The sequence below is a fragment of the Excalfactoria chinensis genome, chromosome 5 (assembly GCF_039878825.1).
Source record: "Excalfactoria chinensis isolate bCotChi1 chromosome 5, bCotChi1.hap2, whole genome shotgun sequence".
NCBI classification, from domain to species: domain Eukaryota; kingdom Metazoa; phylum Chordata; class Aves; order Galliformes; family Phasianidae; genus Excalfactoria; species Excalfactoria chinensis.
This window is the reverse complement of record NC_092829.1, coordinates 11244877-11270909: the sequence shown is the minus strand read 5'-3', so window position 1 is coordinate 11270909 and position 26033 is coordinate 11244877. Positions and strand designations below refer to the sequence as shown.

Sequence of the window (26033 nt, the reverse complement as noted above, 5' to 3'; positions counted from 1 at the left end):
TAAAATTGCATTCCCCGGGCTGTGAGGTGTGAAGGGGTGGTGCAGCCCATTTATTCCAGTGGAAATGTCTCATTTACCCTGGAAACCATCCCTCACAGCAGACACGAGCCCGCTTCTGACAGGTGTTTTGTCAAGATGTGTTAGCATCTCGGGTTCGCAAAGCCCAGAACAGGAGGTTAATGCTCCTATCCCAGAGAGGCATGCTGGGAAGCAGTGCACTCCAAAGAGCACAGTCCCCTCTTGGAGAAGCACAGGACTGTGAGTGCTGACCCATCTTTGAATCCTGCCTGGCACCACATCAACTGCTTAGGAAGACCCAGGTCAGTGTTCCTTAGGTTACGTTGATGGGGACTACAGCTGGGCCTTCACATAGCTCACTAAAGGCATCAATAGCCATTTAAAGACTGGATTTGATTATATCTTCTTCTGATTTCTGCCATGTCTGAACCCAGGAACCCACAGCGAACAGACGAGCGTACCCCAGGCTCACACCATTCCTGGAATTTTGCTCCTCAATGAGCTTCACTTCAGCAAATGGCCCTTTGCAGGTGCCTCAGTACTACGTTATCTCCTCAGCTGCTCTCAATAGAAGGCAAGTGGTGACTCCTGTGCAAGGGATGGGTCAAAGACAGGCAACACTCCCCTGTTCCTGAGGACAGCACCTCCTGAAGAGAACCTCTTCAACATATTCACTGACAAACTATGGATGTGCTGCACTTTGCTTCCAGTGCACGCTGCCTCATCTTGCTGCCTCTGTGTCACTATGTAAACTGTGAGAAACACCTCGGGTATATTTAGCTCTTTTTTCATGACTGCAATGATGTCTGCAACCAAGACAGTTTCACCTCAGAGTCACCCAGTCCATCGCATCCTCTCCCTTCTGCCTCACCATGCGGCCCTCACAGGACCACACATCGCATATTTAAAAACAAACCAAACCCACCAGAGTCCGAATGACTGCAGTAAGGCTCTGAAAGAGGCTTTGAAAGTTTAGGGAAGCATCTCTCTGAGAGGAAGGACCCTGATATTAAGGAACACTTTCCCAATGGTGCAAGCCTCGCTGATTTTATAGATTTTATAGGTCATGTGGAGAAAGCAATGGGAAACACAGCACAGTGCAGAGTTCTGCTTCAGCAAGTGAGAAGTCTGTGTATCCTACTAGGTCTCTCCCCTGGTTTTGGCAGGGCCAAATCCTGCCCACCTCAGCATCAGTGAGAACAAGGATTGTCTGCTTGGTGGCTCAGTTGCAGAGAGCCCACAGGAGGTGAATTATAGGCTAAACATTGTTTTCTCGCTTTTTGCTCCTCCACATCTCCCCACGTCTTTAGCAGGTTTGCTCAATGCCTAAGAAAAGTGCTTTGATGTTCAGTGAGATACTGAGACGTAGCATATGTACCTTTTATTCTTGTTAGCTAAAACAGCTGTTAGGAGCGCCAACCTGTCATCTTGCTCCGTATTTAGCAGGTGCAAATAAGCAAAAACCATTTCACAAGCAAACATAAAGAAACCTCCAAAAGATGCTCAAGGAAGAACTTCTACAAAGTTGAAGACAACATTTCATCCGCACAGCAGCTCAGCTGCAGGAAAAAATAAATAAATAGGAGCCTAAGGGATGTCATACAACTGAGCAGAGCTACTCTGGTATTCAGTGTCATACAGACAAAATGCAAAGGTCATGAGCTGCACCACAGACAGGGTCTAGGCTGGTAGCTGCATCCCATTTCCCACACGCAGGGGCTGGCACTGAAAATGCTTCCAGTTCTGCAGGGTGCAAATAAGACCAAGTCCATCTGCCGCAGCGTGTCATGGCCAAAACACATTATCTTCCACCCAGTTTAAGACTCGTGATCAGAGATCAACGGCCTTGATTTTATTGTATCATATGAAGCAGGGGGAGGAGAGGTAGAGACCACAACCAGTTTCCTCAGTCCCTTCAATGTGCAGCTGATCCTTTGGACGTAGGCTACAGGAAGGAGCAATAAAAATCTCTGTCTCCTTGCTGCCACACTGACTTAGAGGAGAATTTCCTCCTCACTTCAAATCTGAGCATATTTTTAACCCCAAGTGTGAGAGCAGGACACATCACGTTATGCCCTGTGAGATGTGACTGCTGTGCCACCTGCTTCCTGTCCCCAGCTGAGGCAGTTTCTGGGGCTCTGACAAACATACCCCACCAGCCAAATTAGGAAATCCCAGAGAACTCCTTGCAGCCCTCCCTTGTGATCAACAAGACTCCGAAGCAGAGGAATAGTAGTAACAATAATACAGGCAAACAACCAGCCATCCAACTTCCTTTCAAACCCTTCACATGCATCCTTGTGCCAGACTCAATTCCCAGTTTCCAAGAATCTTCCTTATTAACTTTATAATTCTTTCCGTGAACTTATCAAACAACATCGTAAAAACCATTTATGTTTCTTGTCCTTACTTGGAAATTTGGTCCCATAACCCCTACAGCAGACAGAGACGAAGGTACTGTATGAGGCTGCAATGTTCTGCTAGGCATCAGTTTCACAGATATATAAGCAAGAAAAAACTTACTAAGAAAACACAGGAAATACAGATGGAGGTAACTGAACAGACACCTCAGTAGCCAGGGCTCCTCTGGAGAGCAGTAAAAACTGCACTAAACTTTCACTGAAGGTCTCCAGCCCACACAGTCACATGTGATCTTGCTGTACTCCAAGTATCTGAAGCAATTATTACAACTCATGATAAAGGTCCTGCTTACTGATCACGTGCCTGAACACTAACTTTCCACTTCCAATTATCATGTTCCCAGGAGAACAGCAGTTCTGCTTGTTTGGGGTTAGCTGCACTGCATTACACTGCATGGTGCACAGCAGTGTGGGGACTACGGGCATCCTTACCTTCATGGCATGAACAACAGCCTCTGGTTTCTGACCAACAGGGATATATCCTGCTGCAGGAGACAAAGCAAGATCAGCTGTCATGCGAGCCGGTCCCTGTTTAAATAAGAAGAGAAGATACATTTTAATTCCTTTTGGGTTATCTTAGCAAGGAGGAAGAAAATATCCATTAGCCATCCCACACTTAGTCCTCTTCAGCCATCTGCAAAGACAAATATACCACTACACTCCCCAAAATGATTTTATCTAATGCCAATCAAGCCTATCACCACTAAGTCTATGCGTACTCAGGCAGGAGATCACCTGGGTTTAAAGCTAAATTGGTTCAGGAAACACATATTGCTCACATCAGATAACTCTGCATAAGGACACAATCAAATGGTCCTCATCCAAGGGAGAAATGCAAAGAAGATCTTCAGCATAAAGCGGTCATTTCTAAGAAGCTGCACACATGAAAGAAACAGTTGGCAGAACATCGTCTCTTTTTTGGCAATGTTTTCACATAGACATCGAGTACCAATCTCCAGCTACAGAGAAAATTGTTAAGGCAACCTTAAAACAAGCAGATGTCCAAAGCTAATGTTGGCTGGGTTTGTTTCCAAAAAGCTGGCCAGTTCTCTTGCACGAAGGATCCCATTGGGAAAGATCCCAAAATAACGTTCTACAAAAGATTTCTCCTGCTCAAACAGCCTCGTAAGCACTTTCGATAAAGACATCCATCTTGGATTGCATGAAACATAATGAGAATGAGATGCACTCTGCCTGTCGCTCATATTTTGTATTTGCTTTGTAGCACTGGAAGAAATCAACAATGAAACCACTGACCAAACTCATATTTAGTCTTCACATCCCTTAGGAAATACAAAGAATGATTATACTGAAGCCTGTGAAAGCAAATTAGGATGGCAGAGCGGTATGTAGCACCATGGCAGGAATGCTTTTGCATGCAATACATGAGGCCCTTCATTATCATCTCTTCCACACTGTGTGCTTTACGCTTCACATCACCACTTCGCCTTCCAAGCCAAGGCCAGCAAGTGAGCCATGCCAGAAAGGAGGACCCAAGGAGGGGCACTTTGTCACATCTCACACTTCCAAACAATGGACCAGCCCATTAGGCCACAGACAAGAACAGCAGGAAGGGCATGGAGCCTTTCAAGCCTAAGCCATTGGTTTGTGCTTAGCCCATGTAAACCAACAGCCACATACCCATAATACTGACCTTCATGAACTGAGCTGTTGGTGACATAACACCTTCCTTCTGAGAGGCAGGCATTTCAGAAAAGGGCAAATCAGACTTGGTAACTCCTCAGTAACTCTCCTAGGAGGTTTAACAGACTGATGAAGCATGGCGACCATGGGATGCTCCCAGGCCAGACGCTTGCTGGCAGAGGGTCACAGCTGACTGGTGCTCTATGGCCACCTGGGGACACATCCTCAGCATCCAGCCAACCCCAAATGTTACACAGAAAAGGCAGAGCCTGGGGAAGGAGCACCAGGGATGGAACCCAGCCAGGCTACAGCTGTGCCTTAAGGCTGCAAAAAAGGGGGTTATACATTTCTCTCAGAGCTGGTAAATGCAGAGTCAGCCTCCCACAGAGGTCACAGGCTTCGATACTTGCGTAACTCCTCCAATCTCAAAGTGAAAGCTGCCTTCATCCATTAATGACCAAGATCATAACAACCAAAAGCAGAAAATTTGGGAGTTTGTGGCCCTGAACCATACTTGATAATGATCTTTCTCCACAGCCCCCTTTAGAAGCAACACAGGAAATACCAATTGGTGCAACATCCAGTATTGCTTCTGAGTTGAGAGTAATCAGGAAAAGCAAAAGGAATCTGGGTGGATGGTGAATCTAACAACACTGTAAATACATTTTTGTGAGAAAAACAGAGCAGAACACAAGGTCCCCTGTATGACAGGCAGCAGCAGCTTCTCCTCACAGAAGTGAAATCACTAATGAGCTACAAAGCATCTCCATGATCATAATCACTCTCAAAATTATTACAGAATACAAATGAAACCAGAATGATTAGAGAGAAATGATTTCTAAAGAGTTTGATCATACTTCACTGATTACCACACCGACAAGATAAAAGCAATCCTGCAAGCATGGTAATGTGCTGGATAGATTGGATCACACAGAAATGCTCAATGGGTCGGTGCCCCTTGGATAAGAGTGGCTGAAATTTAGCAAATGCAATCAGCTGAGCTCCACCTGAATGCAAGTAGGGAATTAGACTGAAGAAGAGAAAATTAATCTTAAATAGTGGGGGTGCAAGAAAGGAGGAATGCCCAATCCTTGCTGCTGGAGTCTCGGTACAAGATGATGTTATTTATAAAGCAGGCATGATTCTTCATCTTTAGGTTGGAAGCCAGAAGAAAAACCTGTAAACTAAAAGAGACATGCAAATTGCTGCACACAATGACAGGGACTTGCATGAGGGAGTGCGCAGAAAAACCATGATACAGGCTTGCTATGCTGCAAGCCATAGAGACCTTCCCACTGCTGAAATGACAGTCCATTTCCAGCAAAAGCCAAACATCCACACAAAAAATGGAGGGGAGTGAACAAGGTTCCCACCAATATCTCTGCCCTCTGCAGCTGTAAGAAGCACTGAGTAAAAATATCCACATGCTGACAGGAAATACTCCACACTGCTATGGATACCTTAATATTTATCATTACGCTGTAAAGTTCTGTTGTGTAGTCGTACCCTCACAGAAGGGTCTTTCCAGGCATAGGAGTCATTATAAAGATTTTTAGGTGCTTAACCCCCACCGATTTCAGTGTGGTTTATAAAAAAGCTTCAGCCAAATTCCTATCAGCTTCCTGCACTGAGACAAACATGAAGAAGGCCAGAAAAGAGAGGAGCTGTGGTGAGTAAGGAAAGAAATGACAACATACCCGACAGGATGCATGGGCAGCCTTTGGAGGATGGAGGGGAGGAAAACGGGCAGAGTTCACCAATAGTGTCAGCTGGAGGGGAGGAAATGAAAGGAACTGGAGATAAGGTCAAGGTTGCTGAACTGGAAAACTGCCAGAAGTGGGAAAGGAGGGAGGGAACAGGAAGAAAGAGGAGGACGTGCATTTTACCCAGCAGGAAAACAGTTGAGATGAAATGCAGGGGAGGGGAATCAGAGATAAGAGACTGGAAGGAGGGCAGGAGGGCAGGGTGGAGGGTGAAGTCTCAGGAAGTCAGAATTAAGGCAGTAGCTAAAATCACACTGATGGAAGAGATTCCTCATGTCTAAAACAGACGCGTTTGGAAAACGTAGGTTAAGAATCACCATGGTTGCACTCTACTTCAGCTACTCTGAGGAATTCCATCACTGCAGAAATCTATGCCCTTCCTGTTCCTTAAAGCTGACATTATCAAAGCCATGGGAACACAACTGACTCAGCATCCTGATGGGCAACAATAGCAAGGTTAATCTGGTTACATCCTAGGAAGCAGGAATTGTCCTTACAGGCAAAAAGTAATGCAGTGTCTGGGGGCATGCATCACTCTCAATTTCTTCTCCCTGTCTGGTTCTGCCAGACATGCAATCCCTGTGTTAAATAGCCTTTCCACTTGCTAGGTTTTCACAGCATTCAGTATCTCAGGGACGGCTCACTCATCATCTTCCATCACATGGCCAACACGTCACATAATTCTGTAAATTAATGGTGCTAAATAATAGCTCAGAAGTAATGAAAATGCCATGCACTCGCAATGAAGCTATTGAGAAATACAATCTTGACTGTTTTTTCTAGTTTACCTCTGCTGACGCTGAACCAACCAACAAGAAGCTGAGTCATTTCAAAAAGCAAAGTTTCTTATTCTCTCTGGCTTTGGAGTTGCTCCAGGCTGACAGGAACAGAGACAAGACTAGAAGTTGGATCATCTAACTCACCAGTTAGACAAGGAACTTGTAGCATAGAAAGAAAATTACATCTACACTGTGGCTTCCAATGGTCTCCCGAGTAGAATTACAATATATCCCTTCTGTTTCTACCAAAGCCACAGTTAATGTTATTAAAAAATAAAAAATAAAATAAAATAAAATAAAATAAAATAAAATAAAATAAAATAAAATAAAATAAAATAAAATAAAATAAAATAAAATAAAATAAAATAAAATAAAATTCCAAAAGGATTGCCCAGCAGGGAGACTGCCAGCTTTTGAGTGGTTGCATCAAGGAGTTCCTTGGAGGAAATACCTTTGCTAAGCATGGTGTTTGTTGGCCACTGCTCCTCTTAAGAACTAGAGGCTCTTCTCCAAGTCTTCAGGAAGCAAAAGGACTCACTGCCAATCCCAGGGAAACCAAGGCTGTCAAACAGCTTGTGACCTATCTGAAAACAACCTTGTTCAGCTGTGGGAAGAACAGCCTTGTCCCTGCATGACTGAAGGGTCATGCAAGACTCCTGGAAAGGCTCTCCCACTCATCTCACAGGAGAAACATCCCAAGAACCCAAGAATCCAGCCTCTTTCCAATGGGAAAACCATGACAAGAGCTCTTCCTCTGCCACCCCTACATACAAAGCAGTGCTGAAGCATCACTGGATCCATCTCCCTTTTAGCCCTCATCTACTCCTTCATTTAAAGCAGATCAGCACATGAGGTTTGCTGGCATCTGTGATGGGACCGCTGCATTTGCCAGAGCTCATTATATTACAGCCTTACACTGTACGTGTCCAAATCACTAAAGAAGCCCAATTCTGTTTGAGATTCCCTCAGAAAATTCTCACTGGAACCCTGCCTGCAGGGCTCATGATTCAAGCTCGATGCCTGTAAGGAGATGCACAGTTCAGCCATCTAGACTAAGAAAAGAGAAAAGGAGCAGCCTCCCATGATAGAGGACCCTTGAGGGAGTGTGCTGTGCAAAGAGAAATCCTCCCTTTCTCTACCTGCAACGAGTTGTGCATGACCTTGTGACAGCCTCAAATCCATCACAGAAAACAAACTGAATAAAAGCAGCCCCAAAGTACTACCCCTGTCCAGAATCCAAAGAGGATCCGTGAAGTAACAGTGCTGGTGTGAGAAAGAAAATTCAAAGACAACAAATACTGCTGAAGATCCTTATTAATCAGACACCAAAAAATGAAGAGCCGAGGCCTTAAATGCAGCTGCTGAAAACATCTGCTTCTGCGCATCTAGCTGTGATGGCACTGCTGGTGCCTAAGACCAAACTGCCTAATGAGTCCTTGCTGGCTGTGTCTAGTTGCATAGGATGTGGCCCAGCTCAGATGCTGAAAAGCACCGTGGTCGATACTCCATTCCTACCGTGTTTGGAGGAACAAAATTAATAAGACTGTAAAAGTGCACACTGGGAACTCCTAATAATGACACACCTCCACAGAGGCAAAATAAGGCTTAAAATACATACATTTCTTAATAATAGAGAGAATACTCTGGAATCCAAGAAGAAAAGAGCCTAACTGGTGATGACAGGTGTCTGTTCTTTTATAGATTCTGGGTTAGAAATCTCAAAAAAGAACAATGAAATTGCGATAAACAATTTCTCCTTGATTCCTCCAGGGATTGGAAAAAACACCATACTTTGGTCCTGACATCAGTTTTCAATCTCCTTCTCATCAATGACATTCTATGCTTTAATGACATCCTCTCCTACCTCAGCTCCAAGAGAGCTATTCCTGATCTGCAGAAAGTCTGTGAAAAGGGAGCTAAGTTTCAAAACCCAGAGGAAAACAGCATGCTGATTTTGCTTCACCAGCAGTCACAGCCCAGGCACTGAGAATGCTTCAGACCAAAGCGTGGCATACAAGCAAACATTAATGCTTCTGAACCTCACATCTTCTTCTTGCTTTCTATTAATTTTTGTCTATGACTTCAAAAAACAAGCAGACATTCAGGGTTCAAATCTGATTACACGCGCCACAGTGTTCTAATGGCATATCTCAGACAACATAACAGCTAAATGGAATCATATCAGAAGTTTTTATTGCCGAGACAGAACAAGGAGAATTACATTATAGGCAGGCTCTGCCAGATAACTCACAATAAAATTCCCAGGCACGTAGATTTATCTCACAGTAGTTTTGTTTGCAGCCTACTTAACCAGGTTTGAATTAAGCTTGGGCCCTTCTTTAGCACTCATCACCATCCAGGTGTTGTACATAAATCAAGTTGTCGACACTGCTCTGTAAACTGAGAGCTGCTGAGGGACAAGCCAGTGTAGCAATGTGCCCACAGGCATGTGGGAAGCAGCAGGCAGAGCCTGGCAGAATATGGGAAGTCTTCATGACCAGCTCCAGCCCTGGGCATGTAACGTTCTGGGGCCTCACATCCCTTCATCTGCCTCTGTGATACTGCAGAGGGGGCTAAGAGCTCCAACAAAGTGAGTGTGCCTCACAGCTCCGTGGCATGACCCTGCTCCAGGGTGGCATTTTCCTTCAAAGCCCATTCTCTGCTACCTGAGCATGGGACACCCTCTCCACAGCCCAGGAGCACCCACACACATGCGCTGCATGCCCAGCGTGCCTTGCAATGGATGATCCATTTTGACATGCTGCTGCCAGTCACATGAGAAGAAACAAGCAGGATGATGTGCAGAAAGACACCAGCTCCCTAGCACGGCACCATCCTGGCCACTGAGAGGGGCAAGGGCAGGAGCCAATAGTGCTCTGCATAGCATCCTCCCTATCACACGGAAGGATGTTATTGCAGTGGCTAATCTCCTTTGGCATTACTTCATTTGCTCCCTTTAATCATAGAGAGCATCTGGTCACGCAGTTATTCAAATCCATGAATTAACCCCTGGCACCACACAGCACAGGGCTCTGTCTGCCCAGCTCAGCCATCCCATCAGGCAACAATTTCATGGGAATCCACCTGGTTAACCCAATGCGTTTACCCAGTAACCTTTTGATTAAAGAGAAACAACTTCACCATTCACTGATTTCTGAGCAGAACTTTGAGGACACTAACAACAGAGAGCGGCTCTCCCCAGGAGACATGCCATACCACATGGGCTGTGCTGGGGCACACAAGGGAAGGAAGGCTTCCAGGGACTGCCAAGAGTCCACAATACACAAAGTCAGGACATTGTTTGCAAGTGGGTCTCATCTACAAATGGGAAAGGAAATGCTAATGGTGGAGCAGAGCTCCAGCCCTGGGAAACTCTTCAGTGCACGCAAGCCACTGGGACAACTTCCTCTAGAAGCAGAAAAAGAACTGAGGTGCTGCAGGTTTGCTGTGGAGCTGCAAGCAGTGCAAAACACCAGAAAGCCTCACTGCCAGCTTCAGCCGCCCCCCTAGCCAGGTATCTATTACAGACAAGTCAGATTCAGAGTGGTTTCAGACCATAACCACAAACAAATAGAAGTGCTATAGATAGCAGTAGCCTCTGCTGTACCCATGGACCAAGTGCACTAACTGCAGCTGACTCACAGGGGCACTATTAGCATGAGTATTTGGAGAGGTGCTAGCTATTTTAGTAAAGAAACATGAAGCCCATTCCATTGCAGAAGGAAGCACTGAATAATATTAAGACATTCCCGGTTCTGAAGCACACCTCCTGCATTGGGGTGGCCCTGATGAAAAGGTTCAGGTGAGCAGATGATGGCACACGTCAGATAGCTGTCTCCCATGGCCATGTAGCACTCCACCATGGCTGCACCTCATGTGGCTGCTCTGCCATTGCTGGTGAAGCAGTTCTCTCTGAAGTCTGGGGAAAGTGAAAGTCTACAGGCCCCTATGTCTATCCCAGACCCACTGCTGGCCCCACACTAATAGATGTGGTAATGAATGTGCTGATCTACAGCAGATCATCACAACAGATAAATTTTTCCCATCTTCTGTGGTTACTTGTAACAGTGGTTGATGAACAGGCTGTCAGTGCCTCTTTTCCCCACTGAACCCAAAAACTTTGACGTTGTCAAAGCTGGTTGGCTGCTGCAGGGAAAAAGCCACACACTGCTCAGATGCACCAGAACAGCAGCTGATGAAGGGCAGCTGCCTTGAAAAATGCACTGGCTTGTTTGTTCTCAGTCCCTAACTACTCACTCTGAAGTTTCAATACAGCCCTCCTCAGGCTGTAAACACTGCCACTCTCCCCACAAACCTTTCACTTCATTTTCCCTTCCACTGCTGCTGTTGTTGCAGTGGCAGAATGACCACCATGAATCTCTGCTTTTATCTGCTCACTGGTACTGGTGCAGGCAGCAGGAAGAAGCTGCCCCCTACCATTGTTTTCCCTGTCTACAAAGGCAGCCTGGCCACAGGAAGGCAAACAACAGCCCCAGCAAGATGTGCCCAGCACACACCAGTGGGAGCCATGAGGCCCATAGGGTTCCTCTGGGTGCTGCTCCTGGACACCAGCCCTCACACGATGGGAACTGTCATCTTTGGCCATCTCAGTTTTGGTTTTAAAAGCAAAGTCAGCTTTAAGGAGCCAGCCTGGTTTTACTCCCAGAGGCAAATGGATTTACTCCCAACACAGGCTGAGCAGGGATGAGCAGCCCTGCTTTGAGTGCCCTCCACCAGCACCAGGCTTTGACTGCAGTTGTGCTTTCCCTGATCTCCACTGATTCCAGGCTGGTGCAGGATAAAAGTCATGTTCTTTCTGTTCCTCTGCTCCAACCTGTGCATCACCACTGAGACCACCACTGTTCCAGCTAGTAGAATATATGGCTGTCAGAAGGGGTCCAGTTGAGCCACTGCATACCCTCACATCACCTCCCCTCACTGCCTCTACCAAATCACAGAATCATACAATCATTAAGGTTGGAAATACTTCTAAGATCATCTAGTTCGACCATCAACACATCATCACCAGGCCCACTAAGCCATGTACCGCAGATTCAGAAGGCAGCCAACACACCAGCAAAGAAGCCTTTGTCATCCATTTCCACCTCATCCAAAGGCTTCTCCTTACACCTACACACCACCAATATTTAGGTTTGTTTTTAGCTCAATGTACATGCCAGACAGTAAGTGGAATATGCACTTCACAAGCACCTTTGCAAAGCTCAAACGTGGCTGGTAGTGACAGTGTGGTGGAAATTAAGGGAATTAGTCCAACAGGCAGGAGGAGCAGAGGTGAGCAGAAAGCAGCTGGGCAGCCTGAACTCAGTCTCAGATCTGGGTTTTGTTTTTTGAAAGAAACAGTCACTGGAGACAAACACCATGAGCAGCACGGAACTACAAACTCACCCTCACTCACCACGAGGTACATGCTCAGGGTCACTGTGTAACACAGAGGACAAGGGACACCAGCTGTCTTAATGACAGCTCTGGCATTCCTCCTCATTGATGGCAGAGAACTGGGTTTTTGGACAGATATTTTACAAGCTTCACGAGTCAATGGCTGTTATGGGCTGATCTTTATCTCCGTCTTGCTTACTCACCCTCATAAACCCCTAGGAAGCTGCTGCCTGTTGCATCCTTTCCCTCATTTAAGGCACCTAATCTAAGCCAACCCTTTAGAACAAAAAGGAAGCGCAATGGTACCTCCATGGTGTAACCTTGCTGCCATCCTCCCTTTATCAGGGAACAATTCTAGCCATGAGCCATCTGTGCTGCAGCCTTATCACAGCACAGACCTCCTGGTCCTGATGCAAACCACACATCCCTCACTGTTTATTCAGTTGTTTGCTGTCAGTTGCGTCTCTCGTTATCAGCACAGGCCATTCCTGCATCCCTGGCTCAATAAACATCATGTTTCCATTACAAAAATCAACAGTTATTCCCACCAAAGGAAGGATTCTTGTTATAATCAACTGATAACTGCTACTACATTTTAAATCTCAACCAGCTAAGCTAGCTCCAATTGCCAGCAACAGGCTGGTTCACACCAACATGGATTCACGGCTCCTCCAGGCAGCCAACATATGAGCTTACCAAAGTGAAGACTTCTACCCACAGGAGTGTGAGTAGTTCTTCAGGTTGCCTTCCCAAGAAGTACCAAGATGTACCTGGCATGGCCGTAGGGCGGCAGGCAAGAATATGAAGTGGTTCAGGGGCTGCCATGTTTGCATGGGCTGCTGCAATGCCCCAGAGAAGGCAGACAGAAAAAGGATCAGAAAAGAGACAAGGATGCATTTCAGAGCCATGTCCCAGCCCCAGCATTCACACTCAGCTTTTCTACAGAGATCCTGAATGCTCCAGTAAGTGGAAACTGAGATTCTTCCCCTTAGCAAATGAGCTGCTGAAATGTGACTAGTAGTAACAAAACAACAGCCTCGTGTGGATGGGGAATTTCCTTTTCCCCCTTATACATTCTCCCTACATCAGAAATGTAGTCAGCAATTATTAGATGAACTCTCCAGCAATGCCATAGTGTTCCAAAAATTAAATACCGCCTCTTAGTGTGCATCTCTGGAGGATCCTGGAGCACTTAGTGCAATTTAGCTTAGTGAGAAAGAAATGCCTGAGAACCATGTTACAGAGTGGGTCATTTCCCACCCAGTCCCTTTGAGGGAGAAACAGAGACACACAGAGGTGAAAGAAACTACACATGGTCACAGAAGGATCCCAGTCTTGATCCATAGCTGCATTGACTGGTAATGCCAATTACCTCTTACTAACCGCAGTTGGGTCCGTATGAATGGGCAATGCAGACTCCTTAAACAGTGCCAACAAATAGAACTTCATGTTGCTGACTCCCACTTGGTATTATTAAAACTCCAAAAAACCTCAGTGCTGGATAAGTTTCACCTTCTCCGTGCTCTCCAGCCACCAATCTGAGACTCCCATGGAGCCAACAGTTTCCTGCAGAACATCAGATTAGAGAGCAATTGCTCATCCAAAGTGCTGTGCATCCATATGGTTGAGCCACAAAGGAAACATATATGTGAATGTCATATGGGTGAAACAATTCACTTTAGCTACCAAAGAGAACCAAAGCTCAGAAGATAAGGTAACAGCTCAGGCTATCGGTGAAAGCACAAGCTCCATAAAGATACAGTAGGATTGTTTCCACTGCTGACACCCAGACTCCAAGCTGGCCAGTAGATCCTCAGCAGTACAACACTAACAGATAGCTCCAATTCAGCTGCCATCACCGATTCAAGGATGAGCTGGTCTGGAGGCTGATGGTGATAGGAAGGATCAAGGAAGCCCAATCTGCTTGCCTTTGAGTCTATCTAATCCCTGTAACTATTATTTTTACTAGATGTTTTACCTGACACAAACCAGAGAGGAAATTTCTAATTCACTGTCTGCACAATTAACTGTCAGCTGAACAGACAGTGTCTCTGCATAGCTTGCAGTTGTGAGGGTCTTTTAATTCCATGTCCTGAGTACACACTGGTGTTCATGATCCAGGATTCATTAGCAAAAACAAACTCTTTCATTAACTAAGGTATGTCAGGGACATGGAGAAATGGAGTGATGCTCATGTGCAAACGTAGTGACACTGAGGGATGTACTGAGTAACTTCCCCAAGTAGCTTCACAGATGGTGACAATGATGAAACCCTGAGCAGGCATGACAGGTGTGGAGCCAACGCCAAGTGTCCACCATCACTCACCCAAATGAAGGCTGTACACACACATACACAGGAACCATTTGTCATGAACTGATGCCTGCTGTCAAAAAAAAAAAAAGCCAGGTACATCTATATGTCCATTTTCTGGGAGATGACAGAGAGATGGAGAGAAATCTGCATGGATCTGAGATCACCCCCCTTCATCAGAAAAACAATATATCGTATATTGTATTGTTAGTGCAGGTCCAGAGGATGGCCACAAAAATGATCCAAGGGATGGAACACTTGCCCTACAAGGACAGGCTGAGAGAGCTGTTCAGCCTGAAAAGAGAAGGATTCAAGGAGACCTACTACTGGCCTTTCAGTATCTGAAGGGGGGCTATAGGAAAGAAGGGAACAGGTTCTATAGCAGGATGTGTTATGACAGGACAAGGGGAAATGGTTTCAAACTAAAAGACCAGAGATTTAGACTGCATGTAAAGGAAAAAGGTTTTATGAGGGTGGTGAGACACTGGAACAGGTTGCAAGAGAGATGGTAGATGCTTCATCCCTGGAGACATTCAAGGTCAGGCTGGACAGGGCTCTGAGCATCTGACTGAGTTCACTCCTGTTCACTGCAGGGGAGCTGAACTAGAAGATCTTTTAGAGTCCCCTCCAACTCGAACGATTCTATGATTCTATACCAAGACCCAAAACCAAGGGATTTTGATAGGAAAAGGAAAAATTAAAATGGCTACACAAGTATTCCAGACAACATGGATTTGGATCCAGAGCTGTGTGGTGCTACCTTTCAGTCACCTGTCCCCACAGAAGGCAGTATACCACCAAGGTGAAGATGTCACACAGCACCTGGCCCTTCCCATAGACATTCACAGGAGTTGCCACTTCCTCCCAGGGCACAAAGGAAAGCAGGAGGGAGCACTGGGCTCCAGTGAACATTGATGAATGTCAGTACCCACACAGCCATCAGCATTTTCCCAGGACACAACATCTGTGCTCTCCTTATGAAGTCTCCTGACTGCTACATGGGAAAAAAAGGAATGAGGGTATTCAAACTCCCACTTCATTTATATGGTTTTGTCTTGCTTGGATTTTTTATTTTGTTAGATGAAGGCTCTTCATTCATTCTGGGCTCTCACGCTGAATGGAGTTTTATGTAAGAAATCTTCCCTAAATTACTACTCCCACTTCCCAACTCCCCCCCATGTTTACAGCTGTAAGAGGAATGCTAACCATACAGAATGACTTTTACCCTAGTAGGCAGCCAAAATACAACTGTCAGCAACACAGGTGGCGTCTCAGGCACTGGGGCAAACATCTGGACAACAGTCATCTGTGCACTGCAGGGCAGCAGGGAGGAGCCCTGACACAGCAGCACAGCATCTATCTCTTGCAAGAGCCTCCTCTGCCTCTAACCAAGATTCCTTTGTCATCTGAGAAGAAGCAACGCAGGCAAATCTCAGGAAACATAAAACCTCATTTGTGCTACAGGAAAACCTGAAACAAAAGTCCTGAGAACTTAATCACTAAAGTAATCCTGACTGTGCATTGGCAAAACAATTTTTTTTGTCACCTAAGAGGAGCTTTTTGGCAGTGTGCATAAAGGATATTTATGAAAGAGAGGCAGGTGTAACAAGACTCACCCTTGCTTAAAAATATGCACAACAGCGACTGCCAGCCAAAAAGCCTGAGTAGGGAAGTTAACGAGACAAAATTTTCAGAGGTACAGCTCAGTATTTCCAGGGGTTCTCCATCCTCCCAACAGCTGCACCTTTTATCCAGCTCCAGGGCCAGCTTTCAGGGAGAGCTGCTCCCTGAATCTTTGTGTGCAGGCCCTCTGCTCATGCCCACTCCCCAGGAAAGCTCCAGCTCTTATACATACAGACAAGGAAATGGCTCTTACGTTTTGCAGGGCATCTTGATACTGTGGCAGTGAGGACAGCTGTGACTCGGAGTGGTATGGGGACAATCCTTTCCTCAGAGTCCTCAAATCCCCAGTGCTGGATTGCTGCAAAGACAACAAGAAAACAGGACAAGCTGCATTAGCATCTCCTTTCTTCTGGATTTCATTTTCCCACAATCACCAGCTGTTCCCATAACTTCTACCTGCAACAACAGCTCAAGTGACCATTAGAAACGATGCCTTTCCCATGCCCACACCTGGAGAAAGCATTCGCAAGAAGCTGGAGGTGAAATTCCCAAAGTCTACACCATTAAATGACAGAGTGAGAAGGCATTTTAATTCTACCTAAGTTCACGCTAGTTAAAACAACTGTAAAGATGCAAATCCACCAGGAGATATTTCTAAATCTTTTTAAAGCAACATCACCTATTCCAGTCACCTGCAGGTGGAGAGCAATGAGTGTTTGTAAACAGTGCTACTGTAACTTACTTAAGCTTGCAAAAGTGGTGTGAAAGCAACAGTTTCTTATTTGGTTATAAATCAGTGCGCAACCACAAGACTTAAGCGGAGCCATGTAAATAGACAGTATGACTCAACAAACCATACAGACAGATGTAATCAGCTGTCTGCACTCAAAGGAAACATCAGGTGTTAGAGGGGTGCTGAATAATATCAGGACAATAATATCTGCCTCGTGTTATTTGTTCTCTCGCTCTGTCATTCTGAAATGGGATCGTTTTTGGATAAGAAGAGTTTCTCCTTTCAGAAAGCACACCCCTAAAACGTCAACATACAAGTAGCCAAAATCAAGGGCCTGGGAGAAGATCATATCTTTTTATTACAAATAAACATCCTCATTAACTTAACATTTTTTTAAGAATACAAAGTAATGCACTGTCCTTCATTTTAAAGCCATAAAATCATGACCTGTTAGATTTTTATGTTCCATTAAGACTTCTTGCTTGCATCTGCTGCAGAAATGATGTTTTCCACTTCAAAAGAACCAAAGAAAAACCACTGGTGCAATAAAATTTAACGGGAAATCTCATAAATCAGCTCAACTGTATATAAAAAAAACCCTCAGTAACCCCAAAGGCCTGACCATAACCAAGGCTTTAAGGACAGTGGCTGTGCACAGACCTCAGAAGTATGGAAAGTTTGTTTCTTGCTCCCTTTGCACAGAGAAGAATCGGTGCACTCAGAGTGGGTACATCGTTTTCTATTGGTGTCAAAAACATTTCCTTGTAGCCAGATGGTCTGTTTAGTGCCAGTTCAGCTTTTGTGTTATCTCAGAATGCTCTTTTCTTCCACGAGCATTCTGACCCACACATCCTATTGGCTTTCATTTTTCAAGCTGTGAGGATGACAGTTTTCAAGAAAGTCATTACAAGAAATGGGTGCTAGCCCTGCATCACCTGATGTACTAGGAAATTTCACATAGAAGCATGATTTTAGCTTAGGGGATGTTTAGGATTCCTTGGGTTTGCAAGGCAGTATCAGAGAAGACCATGGCCTACATTTTGTTTGCATTTCACAACAGAGCCTGAAACAGAAAGATGTGCAGAAGAAGCCAACTCCTTCTGTATACAAGAAGACCAGAACAAAAATGTGTTCTCTTCAGCACAGTAAATACTTTCAAAGGTCAGAAGGAAGGAAAGAAAGATGGTGACCAGACCCTTATTTTCCTTGTAACATCCCAGATGTGTCATAAGTAGAAGTTTCCTGGTGGTGATACAGAAAGGATTGCAACCCAGCTGGTTCTGCTTCCACTGTCCATGCAGCCACTTCTTCACTCCTTACACGTACCAGGGGCAGCAACCTCAAGAGAGGTCTCTGCTGCCTGCTCCTTAAGAGTGTCCCTACACACCCTTCCCAGTCTCTGGGATAAACGGGCCCTAATACAAGCACAAGAAAGGCAGTAGAAACCAGCACAGAGAAAATGCGAGAATACAACTATGTAATGGAGACCTCAAAGCCATACATATCAAGGCTCCGCTCCATGCTCTGCCTCATCAGTGTTTAGACCCTCAAGTTCATTCCTGTTGTTTCGGACTTCTGCAAACTACACCGAGGCGTGCAGCACGCCACATGCTTGTGAGGAGTGTGGAAACAGGCATGAAAAAGACACTAGGTGTTCATTGCCTTCTGTCTCCCAGGAACCTGCTCCTCTTGCCCAAAATCTCAAGGGGTTAATTCACATTAGACCTAGCATGTGTTTCAATGTACTACAGGTCATCCTTGTAGGAAGTCAAAATGCCAGCAAAAGAAGCAAGGACACCAGAGATAATTCTAGTCATCACACACCGCCACTTCAGCTAAAATCATGCTGCTTTAAACTGATTTAACAGACCTGTGCTCCTGACTATAAGCAGGAATATGCATTAACTTCAATTTGGCTTAAATTGGTTCAAACTGTGTTGGTAAATACACAGATACAGTCAAAACCCTGCTCAAACAAGTGTTCCTAATGGATTAGTTCGATTGCTTTTTTTAAACAAAACCCATTTAAGACAGTGAATCTGCGTGTGACAAAACTATTGTTAGGTTGTTTCAGCAACTAATGCTAATGAATCTGATCTAATGCACTCAGTTTGATGGAAAGATCCCCACTGAGTTCAATGAACATCAAAACAAGCCCTTAATTAAAGAGTAGGAAAGGAAAAAAAAAGGGAGGGGGAGAGCAAACAAAGAACAAAAAAGAAATCTAAGAAACAAAAAGGCTTGACAGAGAAATACTCAGAAAAGGGATGGGGTGAATTCAGTAGGGCTAGAGAAATCATCACCTTCATAACATGTCTCTGTTGGAGATGACCAAAGAAGCACTTTTTCCTACTGCTGTCAGAAGGGTCTCCTACTTTTCCTACTGCTGTCAGTAGGGCAGCCAGTCCCCTTCAGGAGCACTCCACTCAATGCAGTTTTACTTCTGCACTTTTTAGGATGTGTTTCCAATTGCACTGAGAAGTTTTTACAACAACCCAACAGTCCCAGTTCTGCACTATTTATTTTTCTCAAACTAAAAGCAAAAGTGCATTTCTATTTTATTTATTTATTTATTGCCATAGAAGGAAAATTGCTTTTTCTTCTTTTTAAATTAAAACAGTGTAGCGATGCATATTTATCGGACCACTCTAAACATTTATACATTCATTGGGCTTGGCTATCAGTGTTGGAGCTAACCAGCAAAAGAAAGTGAAACCCTTATTAAAAAGCAATATGACTAATGATGCATCAGAATGAGTAGCCATTACTCCACTTAAGCCTAAATTAAAAATCCTGGTATTTGCATTGTCAATTCATTCACAAAATGAAATCGCTTATTACCTTACCCAATTTTCATTACAGAGATGTAAGTGGAACCCAAATTGCTTTTCCAGTCAGAACAGCATTAAAAGTACAATCGCTGATCATCTCCATTCATCATCACTGTTGGAAATTATCTCAATTAATGTGCATCACGTCCATAATAAATTACCTTTCAGGTAAAATCACTTCCTTTGTCACAGAATCATAGGATCACCAAGTTTGGAAAAGACCTCTAAGATCATCCAGTCCGATCATCCACCTATCACCAATATTTCCCATTAAACCATGTCCCTCCACCATGGTGACCCCACAACCCCTCTGGGCAGAGCTCTCTCAGAGAGTGGTCAGACACTGATATGGCCTGCCCAGGCAGGTGGTGGAATCTCCATCCCTGGCAGTGTTCAAGAGGCATCTGGATAGGGAGCTAGGAGATACGGCTTAGTGGTTTTCTGTAGGTACGGTAAAGGGAGGACGGTTGGACTAGATGATCTTGTAGGTCCTTTCCAACCTTGTGATTCTATGATTCCCCTAGGTCTAACCCAGCACCACTGCACACTGTCGCCTACCCTCACCAGCTGATGAGCACAGGGACAAGCCTGCACACCACCCTGACAGCTCCGATAGGTTCACAGCTGTCCCTCAGACACAATAACTCTTTATTATCTGGAAATAAGGATGTGACATTTATTGCTGTATTTTTCAGTTAGGCAGAACTTGGACTGTCCTCGGAATATACTGCTGTTGGACCAAAGCCTGAGATCTTTGTCAGCCCTGCGAAGACAGAGATGGACCTAAATATGCCCCTCCTGACAGGGAAAGAATTTTACTTACACATGTCAGTAAGAAAAGAATATAAACAAGAAACAATATTTTTATTAAAAATGAACTGCAAACACATCTTTCTTTCTCCCTAGAAAACAGAAGTAATTGGATGACTGGCATGGGTGGAAAGTGGAAGGTATTTTCCACACGGAATAGCTTTTTGTTTCAACATCTTAGTTAGAAGTGAAGGCGCTTAGCAAGCACTACAATTATATTAATTATTTTTTATTTTTAAAAAAAAAAAAAAAAAGCAAACACTTGTGCCTATCAAAGCCTTCTATTCTTCTATCAGGGAGCAGAAATGGAACCCTTTGACTTTTTGACCTGATGTGCTGAGTGATTCAATTTGAAAATAACACAAATAACACAAGGAGATGGATGGTGCTTGTGGTATTTTAAGGTCAAGTTATTATGAAGAAACATTTATTTTCCTTTCTGTTTCTGTCCAGTGAAGTCAGATCAGTGCTACGGCCATGTTAAACCAACTGTGAAGATAAAGTGGTGAAAACCTATAGACAAGTCAGACAAATTATCTTTTCTGTTACATTTCAGCGTTACTTCTGATGGAAGGGAGAAAAGAAAGAAGATAGGCATTTAATTCTGCAACACTTTGATCTAACAAAATGGACCGCTCTCAACAGAAGTCAAATGCAGCAAGAAGCAGAAATTTACTTGACAGATACTTTCAGCATTTATGAAAGATGTTAGCAAAATAAAAAAAAAAGCAACCCAGAACGATTTCAATTAGGATTATGTGCTGAAGTGGCTGAGAGAAATTAAAAAGCCACACTGTCAGCTTCCAGTAATTCATGAATTAGCATTCAAAATAGGGTCGTTACATAAGTAGCCTTTAATTGAAAACGCTATTTTCTCCTTTCACTAAGTCATTACAGCCGAAGGCAGAACAGAGGTTAAAAAAGAAAGAGCAATCATAAATGATCAGTTTGACTCTGTGCTCCAGGGAAATATTAAAGCCCTTACTAAGAACCACAGCTTATCTTCCCTCCTGGAACACGGGGTTACCTTGCAGCAACTCAGGTGTGCACCCACAGGCACCCCGTGCCTCTGAGAATCCCAACTGGGAGCTTGGCAGATGTGATGTGGTGCTGGACTGCTGGAGATCCATGTCCTCCCAGTGTGCAGCAGGAGCCAGGAGGGACAGTCCAGCTGGAACCTGAGGCTATGGCTGAGCACCTGATACCATCTTGTGTCATTTCTTCTTAACTCATCTATAATCTTGAGCCCAGTGAAAGCTTCCACTCCTGGTCCTCGTGCCATGCAGAAGAACACTAAGTACCACTTCAAAGGCCAGGTTTCATACAAAGCCTCATCCAACTCTTTTCTATTTACCTCAGGGAAGTCCCTCAATGAAGGAAAAGGGAAACACATCCAGTACTAAGAGCAAGATCAACCCCACATGAGTCAACAACTGCAGGCTGCCCAGAGAAGTTCAAAGGCCTTATGACTATCAGCATTTCCTACATCTGGCACTAAGTTCAAGAGACAGTAAATTACATACACATCAAATTTATTAAGAATAAATAATGCCCTGGGAGGTGGGGGAGTCACCATCCTTGGAAGTGTTCACGAAATATGGAGATGTGGCCCTGACAGATGTGGTTACTGGGCATGAGAAGGTGGGTTGAGCTTGGACTAGAGGATCTTAGAGGTCTTTTACAACCCTGATGATCCTATGATTCGAATTTAAACATTATGGTGAAACTGGTATTTATATTATACAGCAAGCACCCCATACTGACTATGTACATCCATAAGAACTTGGGCTTACAATCTGGTAAATTTCCTATGAGAAAAACTGTACATGAAAAAAAATATATCGTTCTTCATATTCTACATCTACCCATAAGTCTTCGGTGGAAAGTCTGATGAAAAACTCTTCTGAAGCCTTGGCTTTTGGTTATGTTTGTAAAGACAAAAAGGAAGGAGGTTTTATTTCAGCATTGTGAGTCAGGCTGCCTTCAACTTCATGGACTGCTGTACTGCCCATTACCTGAATTACTTGCTTGTCACTGCAGTATAAATACTTAAACCTACTGGCAACAATTTTCTACACCATAATTGTCCCAGTAATTGAAACTGCATCAATTCTGACACTCAGCAACCCACTGTTTGCAACTGTGTAATTAAATGGAAGGTTTAGCTCAAAATCTTTTCCTCTTATTCCAAACACACGCTGCTCCTGAAGTAATTTACCTAGAAATACCAACTTCTCATGTGGGTAAATGCCTTTGATTTGTAGCTGGTCAAAACTCAAGATTTTACTAACAAACATCTTTTGCACAAGTATAAATGGAAATAAAAAATAATTAGAGGCATATTTAATACATTCAGGTGATTAAAACCTGGAAACGGCCCACATTAGTATGTGAAAGAACAAGCAACCAGAGCCCCCATCAACCAGCACCAGAATTAAGAGGCAGCCCCCACATCCAAAAAGCTGTTTGTGGATGCAGCAGCTATCTCTACCTTACTGAAATTTCGTGGCAAGCTGTTGCAGTCAGTCAGCTAGAAGGAAACAGAAGAACGTTATATAGACATTCAGAACCTTAAACAAAACAAGATACTTCAACATCTTGGGTTAATTTCTGCCTATACCACAGATCACCAAAATAAGCAGTTCTTACATGCAACATTTGACATAGATATTACTACCATTTGAACTTCAACCCCATTTTCCCATATTAACGAATGAAGCCTTGCAGAAACTATTATTATCAGCACAAACATTAACATCTTATTATCCCAATTTTGAGCATGGTGACCCCAAATACAGTTGACTAAGTTCAAGCACTTTGCTTTTACTCACAACTACAGATATTTTAACAGAGCTGAACAGCACTATCAGAACAAACCAGACTGTAAGGAGCACCAGGTCCAAGTTCTCCGGAGTCCGGCAGAGCAACTCTTCACGTCGTTGAGGTAAAGCAAAGCAGAAACACATCTCAAACTAAGCAAAAGAAATACTGCAGTAAGTCAGCAGAGAACCTGGTAGCTGAGCACACAGCTGCTGATCCTTCTGCTGAACATCCCCTATTGCATCGCCTTGCACAAAGATTGCCCCTTTATCTCATTAGTCGATGTTTTAGGGTCTCATGCACCAGGAAGTCGAGGGATGTGCCATTTCACTGTGTGAAGCTAGGCAGTAATTGAATTCCAACTCTGTAATTGCAGTTATCACTGCAAGACATTCAAGCAAAAATAAGCTCAGCAAAGCACACATCTGACTTTAAGTATACATGAAGAGTCCCATTAGCTCCAATGGCATTTATCAGGCAAGCTGGAAACCACACACGTGAGAAAGCAATTAAAAAAATCAACGTGTTCAATTTCTTAAGAACTCTGCAAACAAGAAAAAAATTAAGGAACAAGATTAAAACTATTTAACATCCTTCATGTCATACAAGCTTTCAGTAACAGGAGAGATTAAATTCCTTTACACTGGCTCATAACCCTGTTGTATACACAGCTCACCCTGAGATTGTTCCTTACGCTGGTGGTAAAGGCCTTGGAGGACCATGGTGTTCCAATCACCTCATTTCCCAATTCCCTCTCTGGTGCTCAACCAACAGGTCACAAACACAGCTCAGGAATAAGCACCCCACTTCCACTGATGCTCAGATTCTCCTCCCTTATCATGAACTGCATTTGTACAAGTTGTAGGGGCAAAGCAGCAGATGTCATCTGCTTGCAGCGGTAAAAAACTGGAATTCTCCATCGCTGGGGGGAACTAGCATTTTGGGAAAGGCTTAATAAATACCAAGAGGCAGTAAGTGGCTTAGCAGATTTTGCCATGTAAAACTACTACCAGAAAAAAATATATATTTTTATTACTATTTCAGTGGAGTATGAGCAATAAAAGCAGTGCAAATTTCAAACCCCTCCATTCTTTGTAGCAACTGAGGCGAGAACTTCAGCATGCTGTCAATATTCGAGAGTGTCTGAATCTTTTTCCTCTTGTTTTTGACCAGCAGAGAAAGATCAGCCCCGTAACTCATGGGAGGCTCAGATAATCGGCTCAAACCAAACTGCAGTACATCATTATAATCACACAACTGGTAGGCTTTGCTCAAGAGAGGACAAGGGCTGGCACAGCTGAGATTCAAGCAGTACAGCCAATAACACAAATAGAAATGCAGCTCAATAGTTAACACACCAAACAGAGCTATAAGCACCGACATTCCACGTAGCCCTCATCTGATCTGTGGCTTGTAAGCCATAAGTTTAGGAGTCACAGACTAATGGAGCCCATCAGTGGCTCATTAGCAGCAAAATCAGTCTCTTCATTAGTAAATCGATGGAGAAGCTAAGGAATGCTGCCCCAGTTGCACTGCGTGAGTACATGTAGATGCGGATGTACCATTACCCAAATAAACTCAGGATCATGCCTTCTTAACACCTTTGATTTTCTCTTCTCAGCTCTGCTCCAGGCTAGAGGCCAAAGGGAACCCCTGCAGCTCCTGGCAGAAACCTGTCCAAAGCACTGCAGATGGGGTTTTCCATACCCCATAGAATAAAAGGGCTGGGAGTAAGGACAGCAAAGACCTAAATCCCCCGCAGGCTTTAGCTTACACTGCAACCAAGCTGGTCAATCACTTTGCTGGCCATTCCTCTCCTCTTTTTAAGCAGTGCTTAAGGCAGAATGGAAACTCAAGCTCCTCTCTTCTAGCGGAACACTCAAGTATTCAATCCACTTTGCTGCACCAGAGCAAAACAGGTGGGAACAATCAGCTGAAACAAGCCTGATTTTTGATGAGATAGTCTGAGTGTTCTTTAAAAGCCTGCTACATAGTTCTAGATTTGCATTTTTGACTTTATGAAAAGCAAAATAAAACTGGAAACATATCGCTTTGGCTAAAGTCTCCCTTTTTTTAAATCCAAAAGTAAGGAAGGTTAGCATCTTTTCTATACTTCCCAGGTTGTTTTCATAGAGCAGGCACTTGAATTTCTTGAGCAGGTCTAGAATTCAGCACTGAACTTATTCCAAAAGTCTGTTTTTTAAGCCTCTGCAATTAATGCTTAGTTTCTCTTTGAAATCATTTTTCAGTCTTTATCAAGCTGACTGATCACTGAGAGGCTGTGTACTTTGAACCTCTCTACATGTTATAAAGGCACAAAATAATGTTACTTCATAGCCCAATCTAGCTTTAATTAACAGCTTTTTTTCCACGATCCTGTCCTCCTAAGTAGACAAAAGTGGAATCTGGGGAAACTGTTACAAAACTGGTTAAGCACAGGATCTGACTAATCCTGCATTTCACAGCTGGAGGTTGAACTGAGCCTCATTAAACCCAATGTTCTTGCCCACCCAGAACAGAAGCAAATGGGGCATGGAAGATCTCTCTGTGTGTGTAAGTCTCTCTCATACTCACACTATTCCACAGCAATAGAAAATCTCCAAATTTTGGAGAGTGCAACAGAGAACGTCTTGTAACAATGTGGTTCTGTATGAGCTACACCCCAAAAAAGAGTGGAATTCTGTAGGAAGTCCTTATTTACTTGAACATTTGGATGAGGACCCAAATGTGCATCTTCTTTTTGATTAATTATAATTAGTACGCAGCTAAAACATTTACACAGCACATGCAAACAGGAATACAGTAACTCAGGGCATGTCATCTTCAGTAATCTGAATTCAAATGGAGACTAAATGCATTTCATGTCTGACTCGCTCTCCATTAC

General features: G+C 44.0%; 1 protein-coding gene across 1 annotated transcript in view; it reads right to left on the bottom strand.

Annotated features, from left to right (window-relative positions):
• CCDC85C (coiled-coil domain containing 85C) overlaps positions 1–26033 on the bottom strand; it is a 99943-nt gene that overhangs the window by 7719 nt on the left and 66191 nt on the right. The window contains exons 3-4 of the mRNA XM_072337627.1: positions 16209–16313; positions 2871–2966 (exon numbers count right to left, since the gene is read on the bottom strand). Of these exons, the coding sequence (XP_072193728.1) occupies positions 2871–2966; positions 16209–16313 (201 nt within the window). The remainder of the gene's footprint in view (positions 1–2870; positions 2967–16208; positions 16314–26033) is intronic.